Genomic DNA, 25,976 nt, shown 5'->3' on the forward strand with positions numbered 1-25,976 from the left:
TCGGTAACTTTTTTCCACTCGGCTCAAAAAAGCTTCACTCAACTCGAATCGAAGCTCCGTACGAGCCGTGTCGAGCCGCTGGGCCGTCCGTCCAATCCATTTTTCTGTCAGGTTTGCATTTAAGGGACGCGGATTTCCTGCGAAAGCCTTTCGCAGGAAGTTCCTGCACTGGAAACCTGGGAGGGGCCCAACGTGATGTTTTTGAGAAATCCACCCCGGCCATCCGTTTTCCGAGATATTTTTAGGATGATAGGATTAAAATGAACCGTATCTAATACTCAAGTGGACATAAAATGTGATTATCGAAGGTACACAGTTGAAATATTTGTGGGCTACAGAAGTTTTGAATCAGGCTAATATTTATGTTTTCAGTTCATCCAAGTAGGAATGACGTTATTAACGGTATGGATGTCATGTAAACATCACTTTCTACCCCAGAAAGTTTTCAACGGTAGGAATTTTCCTACCTACCTTTTACTCTAGTGCGGCCCACTTGAGTCTTGGATCATTCTCAGTTTTGGTCTCAAGTATTAAAATAAGCTCAGAAAACGGATGTACGGAGTGGATTTCTTAAAAACATTACGTTGGGCCCCACCCAGTTTTCCAGCGCAGGAACTTCCTGCGAAAGGCTTTCGCAGGAAATCCGCCCAGAAAACGGAGATGTACGGAGTGGTTTTGTTAAAAAGATTACGTTGGCCCCACCCAGTTTTCCAGCGCAGGAACTTCCTGCGAAAGGATTTCTTAACATCTTGTCTATTGCCGCGTGGGTCAAGCCGTCTCAGCCCATTTATTGTCATGGCTGAAGAACTCCGGAAGCGGATTGGCTGGTGTACCACGTAGCAGCAACCTAGCTGGTGTGTTGACGTCACCAAGTTCTGTGGGTCCCATCATGGGTATGAGTTATATCCAAACCGTCCGAGCCGAAAAATAAGACAGATACAAAAAATCATGTGAACCGCACTGTAAAAAGCAGTGGAGAATTCAACACCTGTCATTGAAACCACGTCTCTGTGACCTTACGAACAGATTGCGGTGGACCTTATGAATGTTTTAACGGTGAGAATCATTGTCCCCAATTCTATTTGTGGTGTGGTCCACTTAAGCCATGGAAATTACTCATTTTTGGGTCTAGATCTAAAATGATATCGTCAAATTGATGAACGGTGTAGATATAATAAATACATCATTGTTGGGCCCATATAACTTTGATCTCCTTCTAACTCTCCGTACAACTCGGAGCTCGAGGAGCGTCAACGCTCGTCTTCGCACGCACGTACCCACATCACCTAGGTTGCTGGTGTGTGGTACGCCAGCCAATCCGCTTCCAAGAATTCGAGGCCTGCAGGCACGCATGAGTGCAATTTCAGGCCTACCAAATAGATGGAACAGGTTCAGGCATACCTAGGCATTGGTCCTGTGCATTTTCCGGCGCACCAAATTAATGGGCCGCAAGTACAGGCTTACCTAGGCATTGGCCCATTGACAATCAAAATTAGGGGTGCACATCGAATCGGTAGAACCATGGAACTGAACTGGAACCGACCAAACGGTCTGGTTTGGTCCGGTTCTGGTTCCGGTTTAAAAAATCAAAGAATCAATTACATCAATTCGGTTCTCGGTTTGGGAGTATGTAGAACCGAACTGAACCATAGATCCGATTCGTAGAATCGAACCGTGGAACTAAACCAAGAACCCTTTGATTGTTTCCATATTTGACTCATAATTTCTGGTTTATAATGCACCATTTAATTGTTTCTATAAATGTATTTTTGCATACCTTATATAATATCTAAACTATTCATCAAATGGATCACAACATGAATAGACATGGGCTAGATAATAAAATAAAACATACATTTGGGCTGAATTATAAAAAGCCCAGAACCGTAGAACCGATCCGGTTTTAACAGTCCGGTTCTAGGGTGCTAACGGTCCGGTTCCGGTTCCAAATATCCTAGAACCGTTAGGAACGGTTCAATTCCGGTTTCACCCCAAAACCGGACAGAACTAACCCGTGTGCACCCCTAGTCAAAACCATTGTCAACAACTTGTCCAAGGGGAGTGGATTAGGTTTTACCCTCACCGTGTGGGGTCTACCTTGATGAATGTGCGTATATCAACACCGTCCATCCGTTTTCCCATATCACTTTAGGTGAAGAGGATTGGCTACTCCCCCTGCCACTAGCCCGGTGGCTAGTATTGGGTGCTCTGTGGGACCAAAATGATGTATGTGTTTCATCCATTCCATCCATCCATTTTTAAAGATCATTTTATAGTTTGATACCAAAAATAAAAGGCATATAAATCTCAGGTGGACCACACCACAGGAAAACAATAGTGATTGGATATCCACCATTAAAATCCTCCTAAGGCCCACCGTAGTTTTTATTTGACATCCAATCTGTTGATTAGGTCATACAGACCTAGATGAAGAGAAAAAACAAAGATCATCTTGATCCAAAACTTTTATGGCCCCCAAAAAGTTTTTAATGGTCAACGTTCATTCAACACGTTTTCCCATAATGTGGTCCACTTGAGATTGGGGATATCTCATTTTTGGTCTCATACCCTAAAATGACATAGAAAAATATATGGACGGCATGGATGAAACACATACATCATAGTGGGGCCCACAGAGCACCCACCACCAGGCTGGTGGCAGGGGGAGTAGCCAATCCGTTGCCCATTTTAGGACGTGATCCCAGAACTTAAAAGGGTAACACCCACTAAGGTGGATGGCATGGATACGTGACAAATCATAAAGGTAGGCCCCACGTTAAGGGTAACACCCACCAAAGCTAGCAGGAAAGATTAGCTTGCATGCTCTGTTGGTGATCACTTCTCAATCACCAGTACAGCTTGTTTTTAAAGGGTAACTAATCTTCTACAAGTGGCTGTAGGTTAGCTTCACATAAGATCAGTAACACGTGCCAACATGTCACACGGTTGTCACATTCTACCCGTGCAAAAAGGAAGGCCCACCACGAATATTACTTTGTCAAAAATCATGCCTGCCCACTGTCAGCTGGGCCACACTATAGAAACAATGGACGACTTAAAGAGGACCTGCCCTAATCGAGACTCCAAAAACTAGGCCTGTCAATGGGCCGAGAAGTCCCAACGGGCCTTCAGGTTTTGCCCGTATTAGCCGGATTGGGGTGGTTTATCACGCCCAACAGTCGCTCAGGCTTAAATGAGGAGCTCGATTTACTCGGGGCCCATAAACCTAGCCAGGCTCAATAGGTCTTTTCCAAACCTACCTTTCTCCCTTTTCTTTCAATTCTCTCCCTCTCTCACACGAGGCACGCCAAAATATCATTCATCCACAGATATATTCAGGGCTTGGGCTCGGGCTGGACTATTTCAGCCCATCACAGGCATGGGCTGGATTTAGGCTTAGGTTCAGAATTACAGGCCAGGATTGGACAGCGCTCGGCCCGTCCTGGCCCTAACCCGGCCCATTGAGTGCTAACAAAAACCACACAAAATCTATACTCCCACTATAAAGCTTTAGCTACACACCATGGTTTTAAGACCCAGATGAGTCCAACGTGACTCGTCCAAATCGACTCAGACTCGATAGCTTCCTGCCCGGTTCAATACCCCAAGCCACCCCTGACTCGGACCCTGACTCAGGCGAGTCCTGACTCAGGACCAAACGAGTTGGTCCGAGTCACTGAATCTTTTAACCCTGAGTCACCCACATAAATACACCACCCAACCATGTAGCAGGATGCCCCTTCTGTCGCCGATCTACTTTTACCTGATCGGCCCACTTCCGGATAGGCGACTTAACTCATGGGTCCTACCTATATCATGGCAACTGTTTTAGTTCCTGGCCCATGGTCAGCTGTACTATCCCTATCAGGTGGCCCTCTTTCACCCCTGTTCTCCCTATATCAATCCCCTAAGTTAAACAGAAATGTCTACGACATAGAAAACAATACATTGACATAATTTACAAGCTGGGCTAATCTTCCTTTTATTAGAACAAATGATACCAATCAAACAGATGGGCCATCCAAACTGCCGACTGGAACTCATCGAAGCCATACATCATAATTACCTGCCAGCTTTTCCTTGTGTATTGTTACTAACACTGATTTCTTTTTAGTTTTAAATAGATGATTTATATACCGGAAGTATGGCCGGAAGGAGCGATACATCGAATGCTGTGAAGGAATGTGGTTTGAGTACGACGTCCATGTCTGTTCCTGCACTTTCAAGGGTGCTTGGAGCTGGCACTATCTGTAGAATTCAATTTATAAATAAATAAATAAATATAAAAGGTTTGTACCCCAATACATTAGAGGCATGATTATATACTTCTCAACTCAAATTATAGGTGTTTCCATTAGTTCCAAGCATTCCGCAGAGGTGGGGCCCTCTTTCAATGATCCAGATCATTCATCTGATGGGTCACCCAATGGATAGGACATGGACCAAAAAATCTCCGTCTAACATTCCACGCATCTGACAAGTGGACCTTTTCTGTCTTCTAAGCCATCTATTTGTCTTTGATGGCTAAGATGTTGAAATGGGGGAGCATCGTGCAGCATTGCGCTCCACAGTAGGGCCCACCAGATGAAAGGTGTTAGCCAACGGAAGGTGGGTCCACCTGCACCAACTGCTGGCATGCATGGAATACTGGTAATTGCCACTGCATTGTATATTTCATACATCAACAAACTTGCATATATGGGCCTGACAGTAATGGTAAAGATCAGCATGTCGGCCGGTGGCACCATACATGCATCTTACATAGATGCATCCATTCCACATTAAATGACAGAAAAGTATGACTCAATGATTTACCTTATTTGGCTCTTTGAAGGAATTCTCATCCATTACATAATTGGATGTGAGTTCGATCTTTGTTGACCCGAAGGAGCTGATGGAGTTAGCGTCCAATCCATCAATGGAGATCTTAAGATACACGGTGTTACTCCCGAAGTTGACAATCTACATAAACATTTCACTCTACTTAATCAAAACAGTGCTGCCAAAAAAAACAAAAGTTCACTTGAAACATGGGGCGGGTCATGACGAATGCAATCAAATTAACAACTGAAACAATGATTCATCGGAGGCCAAGAGGAGAAGTAGCTGACTGAGAAAACAGCATATCCTTGAAAGAAGAAAATATACTGGAAATAGGAACAGGCTATGAACAATGTTTTAAGAGCCAGACCGGACCCCAATCCGTTTCTGGTCCAAACCAGTCCAAGTGGCAAGTCCAACCATTCCAACCCTTGAAATCTACGAAGGCATAAAGATTTGAAATAATAATAATAATAATAATAATAAAGCATGTAAAACGTAAAAAATCTTGCAGCGTGGTGGTTTGGACCTCTACCCTCTAGGCAAGAGGTTGTAGGTATGACCTCTACACAGTGTAAATTCAATTGTATCCATAGAAATGGGAAAAAATAATCAGCCATCAGTTGGCACAGCTTTTCAGTGACGGCTGATGGTCTAACCGCATAGTCCCATTGGCTATATGATCATGTAATGTGGAAAATAGTTATATCATATGCAAATGCTTTAGTTGCCTAACCTTCCATATGTGAGCAGTTAAGGGAGAGCAATTTCCATGCAGCATACAACGTTAAAACAATAATCAACTGGAATACATATGTTGAAGATCAGATAACCGTGGAAAGGTAAGAATATTTCCCTTTATTCTTTTCTTCCATATGTATGCAGTTAAGGGAGATCAATCTCCATTTGTTAGAAGAAAGGGGGATACGCAAGTTAAGTCAAGTTTTCAGGCTCTTTAATTATCATCTGTCTACCCGTTGATGCATCCATGTAGCATCCCAAGCATGGTATGCCGTGATGGCTGTTGTGTGAAGGTAATGGAGGCAACCGTTACGCATTATGGGATTGTAACGGCCGTCAATTAAAAAAAATGACCTGTAACAGCCCGTTACACCCCCCGTGAAGGCCACAACGGCTCTGTAATGGTCCATTACAGGGTTGTCACAGGTTTTTCGAGGGTTTTTTTTTTTTCAATTAAAAAAGAAGAAGAAGAGGAAGAGAGACCATAAAGGTTGTTATGGGAGCCATAATGGCCATTACAGCCCGTATCGTAAAGGTAACAGTAGTGGCCATAACCATTACGGAATTCCTTGATCCTAGGAAACTATGTCTACTTTTCTGTTAGTTAACAGAACAGTGGAACAATTCTCATCTATGCTTATGCTATGATGAGCATGCATCACATCAAGAAGTAAGTATATTTGCTAGAATGGATTTCCTTGCGAGTGTACTATGAACACACGAGATAAACATATTTGAGAAAAAATCCTGATTTATCTCTAAGTGATGCCGAGAGCAACATCCATGGGAACAATACAAATGAATACTTTATAAATACTTTATAAACCCAATTAAGAACACAATTTCGAGACACATTGCTAAAAATTGAAAAGGTAAAGCAGAGATTTAAGACCTTTATTCTTAGATAATAGCTGTCATCCTCCGAACTTTGCCAAGTAATTGCAGATGCGATCAAAGAATTGGAGGAATTTGATTGGAGTATGGCAGGATGAAGGGTTGCACCACTTGATTCCTTGAAAAACTGTTGCACCCAGTAGCTAGGAGTTCCGTACTGCTGCCATGAATTGAAGACAATGGCATCCGGATTCCACCTTCATCATTGAATATTTTTCAATTTTTAAACATGCCATAAAATAGGTAAAATTGCTGAGAGAGAGAGAGAGCGCGGGGGGGGTGTGTGTGTGTTTTCAGTTTGTACAAGTGCAGTGCATGGTTCAGAGGTTCACACCATTGATATGCTTGGGCACACCATGCCCTAAAAGCCTCCCAGATTGATAAACCTCACGGTCGAGTCTTTGGCCTTGTTTTTTCAGTTGAATGGGGACACTGCTGCATTTTCTTTTCTTATCTTGCAGGCCACCAATAAGGGTCACTCACTATTGGTCCTTTTTTCTATATTAGCCACCCTTCAGAAAAGGGGGGAAAAAAAAGAAAAAAAAGCAGTCCTATGACTATCAAGGATTTTTATTTTTTTTCCTGGGGCAAGGTCCATCCACTGTATGGCCTGTCAGATTATACATACATACATACATACATATATATGTGGGCACCACTATTACAAAACAAAGGATGCCACCCGAGGATACCATATATATCATCCGTTCTCGAAAGAATTCACTTAAAAGTGGCCCAAAGAAAAGGTTGAAAAAAAAAAAAAAAACAAGAAAAAGGTACCTGCGATCATTGCTGTTGACAAAAAGTGGTGCATAGCTTGCCATATGAACAATATCACTGTGTTGGAAAATAACATAGAAACACAGTTTTTCAGCAACCAATGGTTAACAAGAAATGCATGGATGACGACAAATTCAATTGTTTAAGCATAGGTTATAGGTTCAAAACAGAAGAGGGTCTCAATGCTTGTATGTTCACATCGCATGAAGCTATGCCATTTTAACTACGTAGTTACTAAGATCATACACGACCAAATGTTTGATCCATGAGATATTTATAATAGGGTAAGTATCAAGAAAGAACTATTATCTAAGTTATCAAGCACTACAGCTATACGTTGCCATATATGCAGATCCAGACCGTTCAGTTGTTGGGATACATGGATGAGGCATACCCCACAAATCAAATTGTTTGGATGATCCTAGCTGCCACTGTGAGGACTTGATGCTTAGACATGAAATAGAAAAGAACCCACCAATTATCAACACTCAATTGGCAAAACTCCTCTTGTCAGTGTCTAGGACCATTTGGTCATTACGATTATCGGCACTTCCTATCAGATGGTAGAATCAACCAGATGAGTGATTCAAATCTCACATGTGTGCCACATGTATGAATACAAGAGCTTGATTATCAGCTTATAAGCATTTTCCACTGAACCTTTCCCATTATACTCTCTCTTCTATCAGCATTTCCCATTATAATCGTTAGCTATAAGAATACTAAAAAACATACCACTTCCAAGACTTTTGGTTGAATCACGCTCTAAATTGAGTCAGATATCAAAATGTGCAAGCTAGATGTTAATGGAATTAAAGCAATCTTATAAATGCATTGTGGCTTCACTGTAAGACTATAGAATATAGTTCATAACACCATGTCAGATGTTTTAAAAGAAATGACCAAAAACTATTGACTCATGCATCTGTACTCAGACACACATCACACACAAAAATCTTACACATGACAAGCCCTTCATGATGGAAAAAAAAATGTATATATAGACCTGTTCCATTCCAATCCAATAAGGAATCCAGCTTCTGCCAGTGCTGCCAAAAGACTTCCAGTGCCAGCATCTTTTCCAGTCACAGCATACTCACTCACAAAAGCCTAGAATTGAATTCACAAAGTTGTTATCCGTAGACACTTATAGCATATAAAGTTTACTAGTCGTAAATTGCTACAAATCCTACCTTTGGGCCATTGTTAGTGCGTGTCGTCTGATCAAATTGATGAGACTTGGAAAACATGTTGTTTGCAGAGGTATAAATCTATCCAAGGAAACTGTATAGTTAGACACTGGATCTTGATGGACCACATAACTACAGTTTCAACCTCGTTGAGCAACAGTACAAAGAAAAGTTGGATGGATGTAACACCATCTATAAAGTGAGCAGAAGTGCTGTTTGCACATGCTTACATGATAATCATACATATCAGCTGGATGGTCCAATTGGCGAGAAGACCCATCACAGTTTGAGATTATCTGGATGTCCGGGTAGGCATCTTTTATAGCATTATAGAACTTGACATAATTTCCTGCTCAACAACAAGTCAGAATATGTTCAGTCACTTGCACTTAGCTCTATCATCCTTGAAATTTGATACATCAAAACACAATAACAGCTCTTCTGAAAAAAGCTAGAGGCCATAAAAGTAAAAATTCACAATAAAGCGTGTCTAGTAAAACACTATTATCTTAGCTAGTTTGTAATACATACAAGGATCTCAACTATCTATCTAGCAGAGACCATGATAAATTAATTATAGAAAAATATCTAAAACTCCAGCATTTCAGTTGATCCAGTTATTGACAATTAATTGAAATGAATAAATCTTCAATTCCTGTCTCGTCTTCAACGGTTTCCAAATTACAGATACAGTTTCCTATGAGAGGTGAGCACAAAGTTTGGAAATTGATGTATTGAAAAATCCAAATGGGAAGAAACGCAAAGAACTGAGAAGTTACCTTGCTAGTGTATCTCGTAACTGCAGTGTTGCCTAGCAATCTAAGAAGAGGAGAACGCAGGGGCATATCAAATAGCTATCTAGCATTCATCAATACCAGAATAAACTGATGGGCATCATGTTCTGTTATGGCCTGTTGATTTACGACAAAGATTATTGAGACATCAAAAGCTTTATCTCTCTGAAGGCTTATTTGTCTTCAGCAAGCTGTTATTGAGATTGGAAAATCAGGGTTGAGAATTGGGGGGGGGGGGGGGGGGGCGGGTTGTTGAGAATATAAATTCAGCATTTCCATATGTTTGCTTTTACATTATATCATTGTCATTTTTTATTCTTGTGCTGTTGTTTTGTGGGTTGACATTCACATAAGTTATTTTGCAGGAAGTCATTCAAGACCTCCATCTTAATAAAAGGGCATAGAATATAGATCCTCTAGTTGAATATCAAGAATCAGACATGATGTGGGGCAGTTTGCAAATGTGAGTTCTAATCCTTTCAGGAGCCTCGGTTCTCTTTCAATATATTTTTTCTTTATTAGTATTATCATTGTCACTACTTAACATCTCTCACTTCTCCCTCTTTGCCCCTTGAAGTCGAATAGCACTCTGGAGGGAGGTGCCATCAGATCTCTCCAAAAGTGACTAGTGTCTCGAGAGAATCCAGCATTGGAGTAATTTCAAATGTTCTACTGTGTAGAACTTGAGTCTAGGTTGGTACCCTACTCTTACTCAGGGCGTCTTTGAGGAAAGGCTCTAACAAAAAATCTCGAAGAACTAATTTATTAAGAGAAAGCTTGTGACTACGAATAAAATCCTACAGTTGGTTTTTCTCTTTCATTCTGGTGAGGATGGCGAAACCCAAGCATGTTCATGTGCCCAACACTATATTGACATGTAACCTAGGAAGCATAGATCTCTGAATTAGGCATCATGTAAAGCATCGATATTTATTTCGTGAATTATTCCAACTGAAGCTCAGATGGCAACCGTAAACTTTTGAGTTCTACCTATCTTGTTCTTGACCTGAGGAGAATATACAATCTCAAACATAATTTCAAATTACAAGCTATTAGTATTTCTTTGATGATACAACTGAGGAATAAACCTAAGGTTTGGGTGATTCTGCTGAAATTAGTGCCAATCAATTCCAAGCCAATGATATCTAAGTGCGTACAAAGTCTTCTTGTTCTTGGTAGATGTCCATTTGACTTAACTTGGACTTGTCTAGTCCGTTCAGAGGAGAAAATGGATATAGTTCCCCACATCCTTTATCATGCCTCAATCATCCGCATATGAAGTACAATGTTGTAAACTCCAAATAGAAAGAAAACAAGAAAAAGAAAAAAGCTATGATGTGTACCTCGATAATTCTTTTTCCCACAATCCTCATTTCCAATTGCAACATATCTCAACTGGAATGGTTCTGGGTGTCCCATTTCTGCTCGAACAGAACCCCACTTCGAATTAGGATCCCCTCTAGCAAACTCAATACTATCAAGAACGTCCTGCATTAGAGGTTAAGATCATCAGTTGCTTTGTGGTGTCTCAAGACTGGTACATGTTTGTAGCCATGATTATTATGATCCCATTTTAAAATAAGAGAACCCAAGGATATGTCCAGGTCATTCATTAAAATCTGTGAAGAGATTAACGATTGGACCATCTCCATGTTATGACAAGGAAACAATGGTGTTTTCTGACGCTAATGAATGAATTAACAGATATGCGTCTTTATTATTTAAGACAAGAATGAGAGAGAACGAGAGCTTAGCATCCCAGGTGGGACAATCTGATGACAAAATAATTGGGCAAGCCCACGTGTAATCGCCATGACACATGTAATGCATGATGATCACAGGCACAATTCACAAGGGAGTCAACAACTTGCTGCTGCTGCTCTTATATCTAAAATTATTTATTTATTCTTTTTTTAGGTTTTTGGCTAGGACCCTCCACTCTAGAAGAGTGTTAGGTGTCCAGGGTGACACCGATCAGAAGATTTTAGGTTAGGATCCTCCAATCTGGAATATTTGGGCATCCACCTTCCCGAGACCCATCATCCTTGGAACTACCGCCGCCGCTATCATCTTCTTTTTCTTCTCCTTCGATGGGCATCCACCATCCATGGCAAGATCCACCAGATCTACTTTGGGTGTCCACTATCATCATCAGCTTCTTCCACACACACACACATCATAATGCCTTTTCCTCAACTCAGCTGACCTGTTGGAACCAACCCAAGTCAACCGACGTGATCCAGCACTTAAATCTTCAAAGCCCCAGTACATCTAATCAAGGATAGGATTTCTCGAATCAGGTAACATCTACACCCCCGCATCATCTAGCAAATCCTAACCATTGATCTTTGCTTCAATCATTGCTATTTGAATTTCGTCGTTGATCTTTCATATAGACCTGTTACATCTTGTATATTTATCATTCATCCTACACATTTACCATTATGTATTATAGGTATTTTTATTATCAAAATTATAGCTTACTAAAGGTTAAGTCTGTGGTTATCTCCATGGGATTGATCAACCTGGTACAACAGTCATATCGCTCCCATTCGAGTGAAACATACACTCTCAAGTCTCAACTATTGTTGTTGTTGTTGTTGTTTCCCGGTGGAAATTCTTTTAAAAAATATAAAAAATAAAAAAATGGTGGAAGTCAACCTTTATCCAAAAGAGAGAGAGAGAGAGAGAGAGAGAGAGAGAGAGAGAAACTTTTCGTAACTCACCTGGTCAACTCAGGACTCACCAAGTCAACTCTGCCTGGTGACTGATCAAGTCCCAAGCTGAGTCCTGGTTTGAAAACAAAGGTTATAATTACCAAAGTCCATTAAGGTATAATAATATTCATATCCAATTGGTTATTTGACCTCAAAACTAAGGCATTAAGGGGTTATAGGGCCAAAATTTTCTAACATAATAGTCACATCATGTGAAATGTTGCCACTCTTCTAACTAAAGAGAGAATCTAAACAGCTTATTTGCTGAGGCCCGTAGTCCTAATTAAATAATAATAATAATACCCAAGAGGAGCAGAATACAAAATCAAGCTGCGAGCTCAAATCTTTCCAATATGGTCATTGCAGACAGTCCTGACATACAAATACAGATGTAAAGAAATAGTAGTTGCAAAAGGCACAAGGAATGTAATAAAACTATTGATCATAAAATAAGAAAAACAATTCAAACAGTGTATTAGGTGTTCATTTTTGTTTTGCATAGCCTGCTTGTGGACCTTATTGACTCCCCAAAAAAATTTCTGGATGCATGGCTTGAGTTCATCATCATTATCTAAGCTTTATCCCATCTAAATGGGGTTAGTCATCGCTTGAGTTCATGTTTTGCATTATTAGCATCTCAAGCAAATTCCCAACAGCACTTTGGAATTCAAAACCCTGGATGATTTTATCATGAAGCTACAAGCTTGATCAATTCAACAGTGGATGGTCACATACAGTGCAAGTAACAGAGCTCAAGACCTACCTGAACAAACGGCGAGATGCTGGAAGTAGCCACCTGATCATTATGGCTGATTCCTGTAATACAAGAGGATCCAACGCACCATATTAAAGGGAAAATGGTTTGTCATCAAAAGCATGTTTATGAACTCAGAAAAGCAATAGAAAAGTACCATTATTGAATACCCATATTGGCCGTGCACCTAGGTCCTCTGCAAGCTGCAGCAAGCAAATTGAAACACCTAAGTTTCTAAAACTATAAATTGGGGAAAGCTCTTCACAACAAGAACCTGCACTCAAAAATACCTTAAGACACATACTTGAAGAAATTCATAGTATCCGAGTCCATCATCCGTCCAGTACATCCAAACATCACCAAAGTGACCAGGCCTTTCTTCCCATGGACCAATGTTTTCTCTCCAACGAAATGCATTTCTTAGCCACTCGCCTTCAACAAAACAACCACCTAGTTCAAAGGGAAAAGAAACTAACTTCATCAGTTTGTTCAAAATCCTATGAAGCCTTCTCGTAAAGCATGTTGCTACTAAATATAAAAGATAAAAGCAGACAAAAGCTGGAGAACCAAGGTGAATCAACCACTATTTCAGATGGAGGATAACTTGTAAAAGAAACAAAAGAAAAAAGGATTTATTCTAGATATTCTAGGAAACTACTTGGTATCAGTTCAGCTCATCCACCATCTGAATCACAAAGGAATTACGGACTGGGGAAAAAAAGTCGGATTGCATTTATTTTATCTATGGTAAGTGCAACAACTTTCAGGCATGGTGTCCTTGAATCATCGCCATCATCAGCACCATGCAAGCTTATCCCAATTAATAGGGGTCAGCTACATGTATCATTTTCGACCATTCCACTCTATCAAGGGCCATAACTTCAGTTAAACCATAGGTCATCAAGTCTTTTCCTGGAAAGATGAAAGTTATGGCAAAAGTCTGATGCAGGCGGAGGACCTGACACAACCCTCTTCATTTATCCGGGCTTGGGACCGGCAATGAGTGCACAAAACTCCCACAGGCACTATGTAATATACTTTGCATAGGTTGATTACAATCAAGTGCTACCCAATAGTATATTACATAGGTTGATTACAATTGACGAGTTGATTACAATCAAAAAGTTGTCCTTTACTTGAATAATAATTAATATTAGTGTGAGAAACTCTGGCGATGCATTGTTTATCGGCAGGACCTCAGAGAGAGCCTGCTCATGTGGATATGAAATTACAGAGGACAGATTGTGAAACCCGGAAATAATACAGAGTAACTCTCTAAAGTTCTAGGCAAATTTTAGAAAATGCCCTGGATGAACTTCTCAAAATAATGCACATAGTTATGGTTCCAAATATGTTGGACAATGAAGGGCTAGTACTAATTATTGCTAAATATGATGTGTGACAAATAACCATAAGTACATCGTTTGTACATGTGGTGTAACCCTCATTATCACAAGCTTCAGACCAAAATACGTACTCCAATAGAACTGTTGGCAACTGATTGTCTAGTGAAAATCCATTGGCCCTAAAACTTATGATAAGTTGAAATAGTATGTAAAGCATGGAACTGGTAAACTGAATCAAATAATCTCATTCAGTACCTGGAAATCTAAGAAACTGAGGTTTTAGATCTGCAAGCATGGAAAAAAGCTCTTTCCGGAAACCATGTCCCTGTATAAAGAAAATTTTTGATACAAAGCATTTAATCAGTGAGAAACATGAGAATGAGCAATTATAGAATCCATGACATATGCAGGGATACTCAGATTTTCAGTTTGTACACAATGAAGGTCATGATTTAGTGATCCAGACCAATAGTCGAGGATGGACTATTGGTGTCTGGGATCTAGAGAATGGAACCATGTTGGTGTCTAGGATCTTACAATCTGGGAGATTTTTGGGACACATAATCCATCCACTGTGACAGACCAACAGTCTGGATTATTGAACCATGGGACCCATTTTGTACAAATTGATAAACCCCGGTATGTTGTGCATATCCTCAGGTTGAAGACCCTGCATATTATATTAGTGGGAATACAACTCATCCTTAACATTGACATGATGGATCACTACAGAAATTATATTATGATAACCTAGAAATTAAACCTCAGATCTCAATAAATAATCATCAGCTTATACACTTCTCAATGCAGAAAATTCACAGGAAAAACAAAGTCAAAATTCCTCCAACTGATATAAAGAACCACAAACAGAAACACATCTAGAAAGTTATCCATAAAAAATATAAATACATAATTAGAAAGTGGAAAATTAAAAGTATGTTATAGGAACCTAGAATTTGAATTGGTCCCAAGACTATTGATTTAATGGTACCACAAGAACATTGCAGTGAGGATAATTCATTAGTTTTTGGGTATTGAGGTTGCAAGCTTAGTAGGAACACCATCATGCACACTTATCTGCAGGCAAGAAAGCACTGAAAGTCCAAATTGAGCAAAAGGGTGCAGCCTGGGCACAACCTATCTGTGGAGACATTTTTATTTTCTATTTTTTTTATATAAAAAAAGTCCTTTTGATCCCCTTTGGTACTCCCAAGTTCGATCTTGAACCATCCACGAGTGAAGACACAAATACGTTCCCTGGCCACAAGGATGGGTTAATGGTCAACATGATTAACGAATTATCTAGAAGTTGTTTAGGATGGAGTCCTTCAGGTCCACTGACAAATGAATTGCCACCAGGAATACGCAGGCACACTCATGTCAAATCACAGCAGTGCTGAAAGTTGAAATTCATCTCTTGACAAAAAAACACCACTTAGCGAGGGGCAACAACATGGCTCATTGTGTTTAGACCCTGGAGTCAGCCTCTGCAAACTTCTACGGGCAAAGAGCCACTTCTAGAGACTACATTCCAAGTGCCAAAGCCTAAAAAATGCAGGGCCCTAGTTCAAAATAGAGCAGCTTAAAGGAAGAATGTTGATTGAGCTAACCAATGAACCCAAGAAACAAAACTGGAAGATCCACCCTCTTGGCCTCATGAAGGCGGCAGTTAAAACTTCTATAAGTAATAGCCTAAGAAAATGAATGACCCAGGGAAACCCCGCATATCGCCCCTCCACAATATGCATCCTGATTGAGTTAGCACTGAGGCTATGTAAATATCTAGCCATGAAAGATCATGGAAGAGACATACCATCTTCACCTATCTTTTTGGCCAAAAGAGGGATAGTGACCTCATACAGAACACCCATAGACACTTGAACTGGCTGAAGCTGGCTTGAGCCCACGACTTCTTTTTATTTTTTTAGTAATACAAACCACAAGATATAAAAGTGAAAAGATCCACCCCCTTGGCCTCATGGAGTCGGCAGAAAGAACTTCTATAACTAATAGCCAAAGGAAATTAATGGTCTAGAGAATTCATGCATATCATCCCTCCACAGTAGGCAAAATGACACATTAGCTCTAAAGCTATGTAAATATCATCATTATCATCATTCAAGCCTTATCCCAATACATTGGGATTGGCCAACTAAAGCTATGTAAATATTTAATCAAGAAAAACACATGTAACTATCAGTTCGGCCAAAAAGGTATAGCGACGCCATAAAAACACATCCACAATTGCCTGGATGAAGTTGACCAAGCGTCTGAAATGAAAATTTCCAAAGAATTGTACCAGGTACTTGATAACAGTACGGCCAACCAGCAGTCATTCTATGCAATCATCTAAATAGAAATGGAAATACACCCCATTTCTCACTGCAAATGTTATCATGATTCATGAGTGAAAGAGGTAAGTTACCATGCCCTTCCCACATCACTTTCACGGCCCCCAATCACTGCACGCACAAACCAACTCATGCACTCATGCACATGTGGTCGTGCATGCACGCACGCATAAACCACCACTGCATACAGCTTCCTAAGAACTTCATTGCTTCATCAATGTAGGCATCTTCAAGTATGCATGCTGAACCTTTGGAATACTTATCTAAGAGTCCACTTAATTATCATCTGGTCTGAGTCAGCCCATAACATGATGGTGCATCATTTTAAGACTTACTGCAATTGTAGTTCTTCCACATAAGATCCACAATAGAGTCATACGCAAATTTAAAAGAACTGACTCATGTGCATCTTATTATCCCAAGGAATACAAGAATACTAGTACTTTTAACCAGAGACAGTTAAGATGATTTCAGAAAGAATACTTACTTTGTGTGTGTCCACAGGCATAGCTGATACTTGGTCAAACCAAATCACTCCTTTTTTGGTAGTAGTTAATTGAAGTCTTGCATTATGATCTGTTTGTTTGGCTTCTAACACAAGCTCCACTTTTGTCCAGTTGGAAACATCTGAGGCAGAAGCTCTGACGGAACAAGATAAATTAGAACAGACAGTGAACTACAGCAATGAAAACTATGAATAGCAGTGAACAATTAATTACAAATTTGCTTTCAACTATATAATTCCATTAAGGCCAGTACCAAGCCAGGTTAGAGCAGGGTGGATGTCTGGTGGGCCCCCTGTCATAGACCTTTTGCCATGAATTGTGGGAATTCTTGTTTCAAATATGATCAACAAAATAGTATTCGTAAAGCAGAGACCAAATAGCTGGGACAAGGCTCCAATGATGATGATGATGATGATAAGACAAATCCAAAATGTATGCTCACATAATATATCCAGTAGCCAGTTCTTGCAATCCATCTGAGCTTGCCAATGAAACGGACAAGTTCACTGATTCCAGCGACTGGACATGAAGAACCACTTTATATGTTTTCCCTTGTTCGATATTCTGGAAAATAACAGAAAAGCATGGATGAACAAAAAGTCCAAAATCAATTAAGAGAGTAACTTCCACAATCAGGTAAAGAATCCCTATTTAATATTAAAATGCTAAAATACAGTAACAAAAATGTAAGTGCATCACAAAATTTAAGTGAAATTGAGTGAGAAATTTCAGTCCTAGAAAACCATACTGAATCAAAGAATTCTTCAGTATGAGACCAAGAAGCAGAGAGCATCAACTTCAAGCAATTACGTTATAGGTCTAGCATGAATCATCATTTCCAAATTTTGTGTACTCGAAACAGATCCTATCTCATCATTAATAAAATTTGGAAAGGAGGGAGGCAAGACAACCACCTTTTCATAGAGTATTCATAATTACGTACCATGCCCCAGTACCCAGGATTATATATTCCAACTCCACCAGGTGGACAGGTATTAGAGCCCTCACTATCACACAGAACATCCATTCGAAGTGCAACCTTGTTACGACTGAAACATGATGAACGGTCGGTTGATACAACTATTGATGACTCACTTCCAATTATGGACCAAGGGTCGATGTTCGACGGAGTGTTAGGGCCCCCAGCTTCAAAACCTGGATATGAAATTGCATGAGCCTCTCAAAATAAAGACCAAGGACCAAGGATTAAGTTGACATGCGATCAATATCTCCACACACTAAGCTTCAAAACCTGGATATGAAATTGCATGAGCCTCTCAAAATAAAGACCAAGGACCAAGGATTAAGTTGACATGCGATCAATATCTCCACACACTAATACCAATCTGCATGCTATCTCCTCGAAAGATACACAAGGAAAAAAAGAAAAAATTGGTGTCAGCCATAGAATGCTATTTTCCAATTTTGTTTGAACCATTCTATATACTGCCCACCAACATTTAAACTTTCAAGCATTCAAATTACCTCTGTTGCTTACAAGCTCTGCCCATAACCCACCAGCCCCTGCATGGTTGATCTCCTGCAATATGTATAGAATGAACTCATGAAAAGTTCTAACAAGTAAAATCACAGTACTTGGCCTATTCATTCAAGAAATGGTGGCAAATCAAAATGACCTAGGAGTCTTTCCCCAACCTCAAACTATGTATAATTCACACTCCAATAAAATTTAAGTGGGTGTACAAAATCTATGTAACATGTCGAAATAACAGAACAATGTACAATTATAAAAGAAAAAGAAATTTCAAGACTGAAAAATAAATGATCTGCTCTAGATTTGACAAACTGAAGGTCTAACTTGGAGAAATTTTTAAGGTCCTGAAATCCCGATGCACAGGAGGTAAAAAAACGTCCTAAGGCCCTGGTTCTCTCTACAAGTGGAGCCCAAGTTCATGCAATCCAGACCATCCACATAATGAGCCCCGTTGTAGATGCGGATACCCAAGAAATCTTCTAGATTGGAAGACAATCATCTAACATTCACCCTTTTTTTCTGGATCACCGTTATATCTTTTCCTTAGCCCTCTATTTGTAGGCCACATATCAAAAGATTAGAATGTTCCAATCTGGGATTTTTGGGGCTTCACCCATCCAGATGGGCCCCTGCAGATCAATGAATCTGATCAACAAACCATGGGCCCCCTTTGCATATATAGGTGCATCAGGATGCTACTTAACTTCCTCATGAATCAGGACCCTAGATTGCATCTCTAAACTCAGATACTATGTGCATAACTAAGCATCTACACGTGCCTACTTTAAGCATATAATTGATCAGGAAAATGTGTTTGGAGGTCTCACATGCAACTAGTTGGATCACTAAGTTATAGTGCATTTATGCATAATCACCAACATGCCATGTGTGAAGTGTGCATGACATCCAACCCACCCAATAGGCTGGCCCCATCATGAACATCACCTGGTGGAAAACTGGGGAGATCCACTCATCAGATAAGCCACATGCATACTTTGGATTAGGTCGGTGATTGTCCATTGTTTTATATGGAGTGTTCCAGATGATGAGAAAATTGGCCTGATTTTTGCATCAGCTTTATTCATGTGGTGACCCACATTTTGTACAGGTTGGATGCTGTACATAGTAGACATGTTTACACTTACATGCTAGTAGGATGGTAACTTATGGCCCATCTAGCTGCATGTGAGACTTCCTGATGTATTTATGTACATGTAAGGAAGTTTCACACACATGAAGCAACTATATGAGGAAGTCTCATGCACAACTAGTTGGACCATAAGTAAAACATGAGTGTAAACATATCAAGTGTATGCAACCTGATGCAAAAATTAGACCAATCCACCCAGCATGTGAACCACACCATAGAAAACAATGGAAAACCAAACATCATGTGACCCACACAACTGATCAAATCCAACTAGATGAGCCAGACCAGTAACCATTCGAGTTGATGTCTTTCACAAAAAAAATGACGAGGGTCAAAAAAGATAACAACAATAACAACAACCCTATACTAAAAAGTAGTGAAAACTGGCTAAATAGAAGTACAGGATTTCACCTCGAAGAATATGCCAAACAATGTTTCAGGGATTGGCCGGCCCAATTGTCCCGAAGCATCTACTATTAGTTTTGCAGTCTGGTTTGCCCCTTCTCCAGAAACAAAGCTCCGACACAAAGCGCACAGTACAAACAGTGCATAAAACAGAACACAAGTAGAAGGCCAACGAACACTCATATCTCCTTGCTAAATCCAACCTCAGACCCTAATGCAGCACAAACATAGAAAGCCAATTTGTTATATCCAATCAAACAGTAGTAAAAGAAACAGAATCTCCAAAAGGCTTATCCATCATGTCTATATATGCAATCCAAGGGAAGATCCATAGCGACCTTCTGTCCCCACCATACACATCACGGGCAAATAAGTACGTGTACAAGCAACAATAAAAACACCATTTGATCATGTGAATCCATGAATCTGTGGAGTAACGAAAGGGAACCACGTAAATTTCTGTGTTGTGATTTGTGTCTTTTCTCTTTTTTCGTTTGCTTGATATTGCTGTGTGTGGTTGAGAAAGGATGCTTCTCCCAACACACCATAGATTAGAAACATAGTCGGTGGTCCATGTGCAACATAAACAATTCCACCAATCAATGATTGGGACTGTCCAAATGAATTTTGGCCCCATCAAACATCCATTTTGGGGCCCGCCCAACAAATGGTTTGCAACTGAAAGGTGGGGCCCACCCATATGCTGGCATGAAAGAAAAACATTGGTTGGAGCCAGTATTCCGAACAGGCAAGGCCCAGTTTGTAGTGATACAAACTGTCCATTTGCAAGGCCACCGTAGTTTGCAGTGATACATCCACTTGTTGGAGTAAATGGATGGTTAGAACTAAAACATAGCCAACATCATATGCAAATGAAAAAAGAAAAGTTCCAGCATTCAGTGGTTGGGGTGGTCAATGGAGTAGCTCTCTAGCCTATAGCTCATCCATGGTGAGGCCACTGGACAAACGATCTGGATCTGTACAGTGGGCCCAACCTATAGGGAATTCTGGTCTGAAATAAACATTGTAGGTGTCTGATGAACTACAACTCCAATGCTTCAAAAGTTGAATCTTGAAAACAGTGACAAATTTTATCGAATTCCATCAGGCAACAGGAAAAGAAAAAAACAAACAGACATTTGTACCAAGGTGAGAAGGGGCAATATCTCCACAGGAACACCTGAAACTGTAGTCCAGATGGCCCTCCTCCAAACAACCAAACACGATCAAACCGTTCATCTAGTAAGCCCCAATGCAGATGCCTAAAGACATGTTAATCGGACAATCCGGTGGGCGCCGAGAGGGCACGCTAACATGCACTCAATACTGAAAATAATAAAAACAAAAAGCCAATTGCTTAACGATCAACATGCAGAAAAAGTTCATTAGCTGCATACTGCAAATCATCCAACCACTGCAGTTTTAGCACAGCCGACCATCCGCAATAATACCAACCAAATAAACAGTTCCTACCACTAAGTGCAGGCGCCAAGTGATCCAGGGACAACAACTTCGTGTAGTCCTGCGGACTACCATAAAGATCTTTCAAAACTAATTACCAGCTGAAACTGCATAAATAAGACTCACTACCATACTACTACCCTGCGAGAAAAAATAAAAATAAAATAAAAATGCCTGGCTCTATCTTTCGTATAACGCACTGTAGATTACAGATACCATTTCCATCGATACAAATCATGAAAAGCAAAACAGAACAGAAAGGCATTTCTATAGAAGCGTACCTCAAATAGAAAATACGGAAAAAAAATACAAAAATTCGAAAAATGATCTAAATCCAACCGATCTCGATCGGGAAAACCGACTGATGAGATGAAGTTCTTGAAGAGATTTGATCACAAAGCTGAGAAAATCAGTGGGGAGTGAGAGATTGGAATTACCTCAAATGAAGAAAATCAGTTCTTTAGATTGGACTTACCTCAAATGAAGAAAATCAGTTCTTTTCTAGGGTTTTGAGAGAGAGAGAGAGAGAGAGAGAGAGAGAGGATGCCAAAAGCTGTTGGACGTTCTCTGTTTTATTTCCACTCTTCTGTGAACGAAATTTAAAGCTACGCGAGGGTGCGTAGCTTAATCGCATCATCTTCCGGAGGTTTTCACGGATACATCTGGACGTACGATTACACGATACGTCGGCACACTAACCGTTGGATTTGAATCTTTTTCAGTTATAACCACCGTTTATCTGATAGGGCTCATCTTGGATGGATATTTCTCAAGAAAGTTCTCAGATTGAGTATTTTAACTCATTGATAATACAAGTGACCGTTCATTTTCAAAGAAAAAGGACCAAATTATCAAAGGCTTGAAAATTGAAATAATCCAGTTAAACGACCAAAAAAATGAGATTTGTCCTATAAACGGTCTGGATCATTGCAAATTTACTCAGATTCAAAGGATACGGCTGTTAGATAGTAGCGTCTGAATGTATATTCGACGGATTTTAACGTTCCAACAGAGTTTTTATTGGCCGTCAATTCGTTTGGCACATTTATGTCATATCTCATAATTGAACAGGCTGATAGGATTAGCTATTAACCGGGTAAGAGCTTAGTAGGTGTTATCCTTACCGTGTGGGGGCCTAATATAATGGTTTTTTGTATATCCACTCCGTCTATCCGTTTTCCCATATCATTTTAGTAGGTGATTCTAAATATTAAGAAGATAAGAATCTCAGGTGGACCACAAAACTGTAAAAAGTGGTGAACAACCATAAAAAAAATTGTAAGCTACAAAAGTTTTGGATCAAGCTGATATTTAAATTTTCCCTTCATCCAGGTCCTATTGACCTTATCAACGGATTGGATGAAAAGTAAACATTAAGATAGGCATTATTGTGGGCCCTAGGAAGTTTTTAATGGTGGATGTTTAATCACCACTGTTTCCTGCAGTGTCGTCTACCTGATTCTTGGATCTACTTAATTTTTGGAAACAACCCTTCAACTCGGCTTTAGAAACGGATGGACGGCGTGGATATGCAACACATCTTTAAGGTGGGCCTCACGGTTACCTGGGTAACAGCTAATCTGCTCGTGTGTAAGGATACGCGTGGGGAGTTTTGAATCTTTTGACGCACCTCTCGCTCGAATTTGGCAGTTGTACAGCGCATCCAAGCCGTGCATCAGGTGGGCCCCACCGTACAGGCCACTATATTTATTAGGCGGCCTATCATTATAATTATAATTGAATATTCAGCCTTCTCAAACATCTATAGACCGTCAATGAACGCGCGTGCCCCAACAGAAAAACTGTATGTACCAGACAACCGTAGATTTTTTTAACCGTTAAATCAAAATGAGGAGAATAAATAGTTGGATGTTATTTTAGCAATGACACATGGTTCTTTACCATGGGCCATATCATGGCTGGTGGGCCCCACGGTGGGAAAACGCAGATCATCCGGCGAAGTTTACATTGGAGTTTCGATGAACTAAACTCTCTTCGTCTCGATGAACCAGGAAATCTCCTCGGTGGGGTCGTGTGCGTATTACGCACTTAGGACACCTGAGCAAGCTTCCGCCCTAGTCTATAAACATAGTCATTGCTACATCCCCGTCGGGCTTCGATAGTGTACTGTGTCTCTACCAGAGTATGGTACGGGGGACGGTTTCCGCCCCTGGATTGATCTAAAATGACTATCTAAACCGTCCATTTTCCTTATTATATTCCATCAGTCCATTTTAATAAAATATTTTATTAAAAAAGTGATTTATTTGAAGATGTATATTTAATGGTTCATATTCAAATCCAAGATTCAAAGGTCAAGATCATATATTAAACATTATTATAAGTATATATTTCTTCTATGTGGTATAAATGAGAATATTAACGGTTCGGATCAACTATATATGCAATTTACAGGAGGTAATGGGCCACCATGAGGTACTTTGGTATGGGCGCGCCGTACTCTATCAAAACCCCGTCGGAGTCACTACGTCTTAATCTTTTTCCCGGTAAACAGAAACTACGAAAATGCCATCGTTCGCATTTTTACCAGAATGCCCCAACCTATTAAAGTAATGAATGTTATTGAAAGCCTTCTCTGCGGTCTTTTCTGAACATTTTTAGTGGTGTTTTCGTCTAAAATTTTAGGTTCATGGAGTCAGCCGTAGGAAGATGTGCACGACAAAAATAATAAAGACCGCGAAGGATTTTTAAATGATTGTACTACCGTGTATGTTTACCACTATTTATGAAATGGGGGTGACACATTTATTGTTCATCTGGCATGCATGCAGGTCAATTCAAACCGTCCAAATTGTTTCCTCATTTAAAAAAATAACTTTTTTCGGATGGTATCAACCATCCGATTCCTATTGGTACCCATCAAATGAATGATCAAGATGGAAAACGGTTAGATGTCAATTAGTGTTATATTTTAAAGTCTTATGACCAATTCTAGTTCTGGAGATGCTACAGGCACTAGAGCAGACTATTTGGACCGTCTGGATTTATTCATATACGCATACTTGTACAAGGGATAAATCACCACCGTCTTAAAAATATTACAGAACGCACAAAGTAGTCATTCGGATTTTTTTCTCATTAGCGTGCCTTTCCTCCCCTTGCAATTCACGACAAGAATCCAATCAATGGAGCGGTTTCGGTCCGGTTGGGGTAATACCAAGTTCGGTCATGCCGTGATCGTAGGGCCCAAATTAATAAATACTATGTATATCCAGACTGTCCAAACGTTTTTAAAGATTATTTTAGATCATGGGCCCAAAAATGAGGCATATCTAAATCTCAGGTGGACCATACCAAAGGAAACAGTGGTGATTAACCATTAACAATTTCTTATGGGCCACAAACTGTTTTTAGCAAGTTGATCTTTGTTTTTTTTCTCTTAATCTATGTATTTTTTATCTTATCAATAGGTTAGATGAAAAATAAACATTACGGTGGGCCCTAGCAAGTTTTTAATGGTGGGCGTTCAACCACCACTGTCTCCTATGGTGTGGTCCAATAAGATTTACATCTATTTCATTTTTTGGTTTATGATCTAAAACGATGCGTAAAAACGGATGGACGGAATGGATATACAATTCATTCATTAAGGTAAGCCTCATGGTCACGGATGGACCGAACCTGGTGTTACCGCCGTCTCACCGAATCCGCCACCCAAATCAATCTGGCCGTTCGTGGTAGCAACGTTGTGGGTGCACGGTATGGTTTGTTTTGGTCCATCATGGTTCGACAGCTGTGTTCATTCAATCAAGAATAAAGGGGGAAGATCGGACGGTTAATCTTCCAATCTGGAGATTCAGAGGCATCCCTACCAAGTTGGATCCCATTTAAAGAAAAGATGGATTACCAAACGTGGGCCCCACATGTACTGTTGCAGTTACTCTGATTGGATGGAGGCATTTGAGGCAGTTAGTTTTGATGGTGATGGTTTGATTTAGTGGAGTTGTATGATAGGCGATTACGACATTTCTGAGCACTATATGGTTCAAGAGGGGAACGGATTGGCTACTCCCCCCTACACCAGCCAGTGGCTGGTGGTCGGTGCTCCGTGGGCCCCACCATGATGTAAATGGTTTCATCCATGCCGTCCATCGAGTTTTCTAGATCATTTTATGGTATGAGACAAAAAATTAGTATACAAATATCTCAAGTGGACCACATTACAGGAAACAGTGTTGAATGAACGTCGACCATTAAAAACTTTTTGCGGGCCACAAAAGTTTCGGATCAAGTTGATATTTATTTTTTCCCTTCATCTGTGTCTTTATGACCTACTCAACATATTGGATGACAAATAAACAGTACAGTGGCCATTAGGAGGATTTTAATGGTGGATATCCAATCACTATTGTTTTCCTATGGTGTGGCACACCGAAAATTTATATTCCTCTAATTTTTGGTCTCATATGCTAAAATAATCTAAAAATATAGATGGACGGCATGGATGAAAGACATACATCACGGTGGGGTCCGCAGATCACCGACCACCAGCCACAGGCTGGTGGCAGGGGGAGTAGCCAATCCATTTCCGTTTAAGAGGGGGGCCTGTG

At 40.1% G+C, this 25,976-nt stretch overlaps 1 protein-coding gene across 3 annotated transcripts; it reads right to left on the reverse strand.

Annotated features, from left to right (window-relative positions):
* Positions 1–3,954: 3,954 nt before the first annotated feature.
* Positions 3,955–22,034, reverse strand: LOC131228154 (alpha-L-arabinofuranosidase 1). Of its 3 annotated transcripts, none has more exons than XM_058223983.1 (18): positions 21,881–22,034; positions 19,951–20,155; positions 18,380–18,434; positions 17,838–18,049; positions 17,337–17,458; positions 16,876–17,029; positions 14,293–14,362; positions 12,996–13,141; positions 12,849–12,894; positions 12,701–12,753; positions 10,564–10,708; positions 8,657–8,775; positions 8,430–8,507; positions 8,243–8,346; positions 7,237–7,293; positions 6,455–6,653; positions 4,816–4,962; positions 3,955–4,248 (listed from the first exon to the last, which is right to left on the reverse strand). In XM_058223983.1, exons 2-18 carry the CDS (start codon positions 20,125–20,127, stop codon positions 4,117–4,119), a joined length of 2,016 nt encoding a protein of 671 aa, XP_058079966.1. In that variant the 5' UTR covers positions 20,128–20,155; positions 21,881–22,034; the 3' UTR covers positions 3,955–4,116. The 3 variants fall into 3 exon arrangements, with proteins under 3 accessions (XP_058079966.1, XP_058079965.1, XP_058079967.1); XM_058223982.1 differs by having other exon boundaries at positions 21,843–22,004; XM_058223984.1 differs by lacking the exon at positions 6,455–6,653 and having other exon boundaries at positions 4,028–4,248; positions 21,843–22,004.
* Between the last annotated feature and the right edge of the window lie 3,942 nt (positions 22,035–25,976).

Source organism: Magnolia sinica, chromosome 15, assembly GCF_029962835.1.
Source record: "Magnolia sinica isolate HGM2019 chromosome 15, MsV1, whole genome shotgun sequence".
Lineage (NCBI taxonomy): Eukaryota > Viridiplantae > Streptophyta > Magnoliopsida > Magnoliales > Magnoliaceae > Magnolia > Magnolia sinica.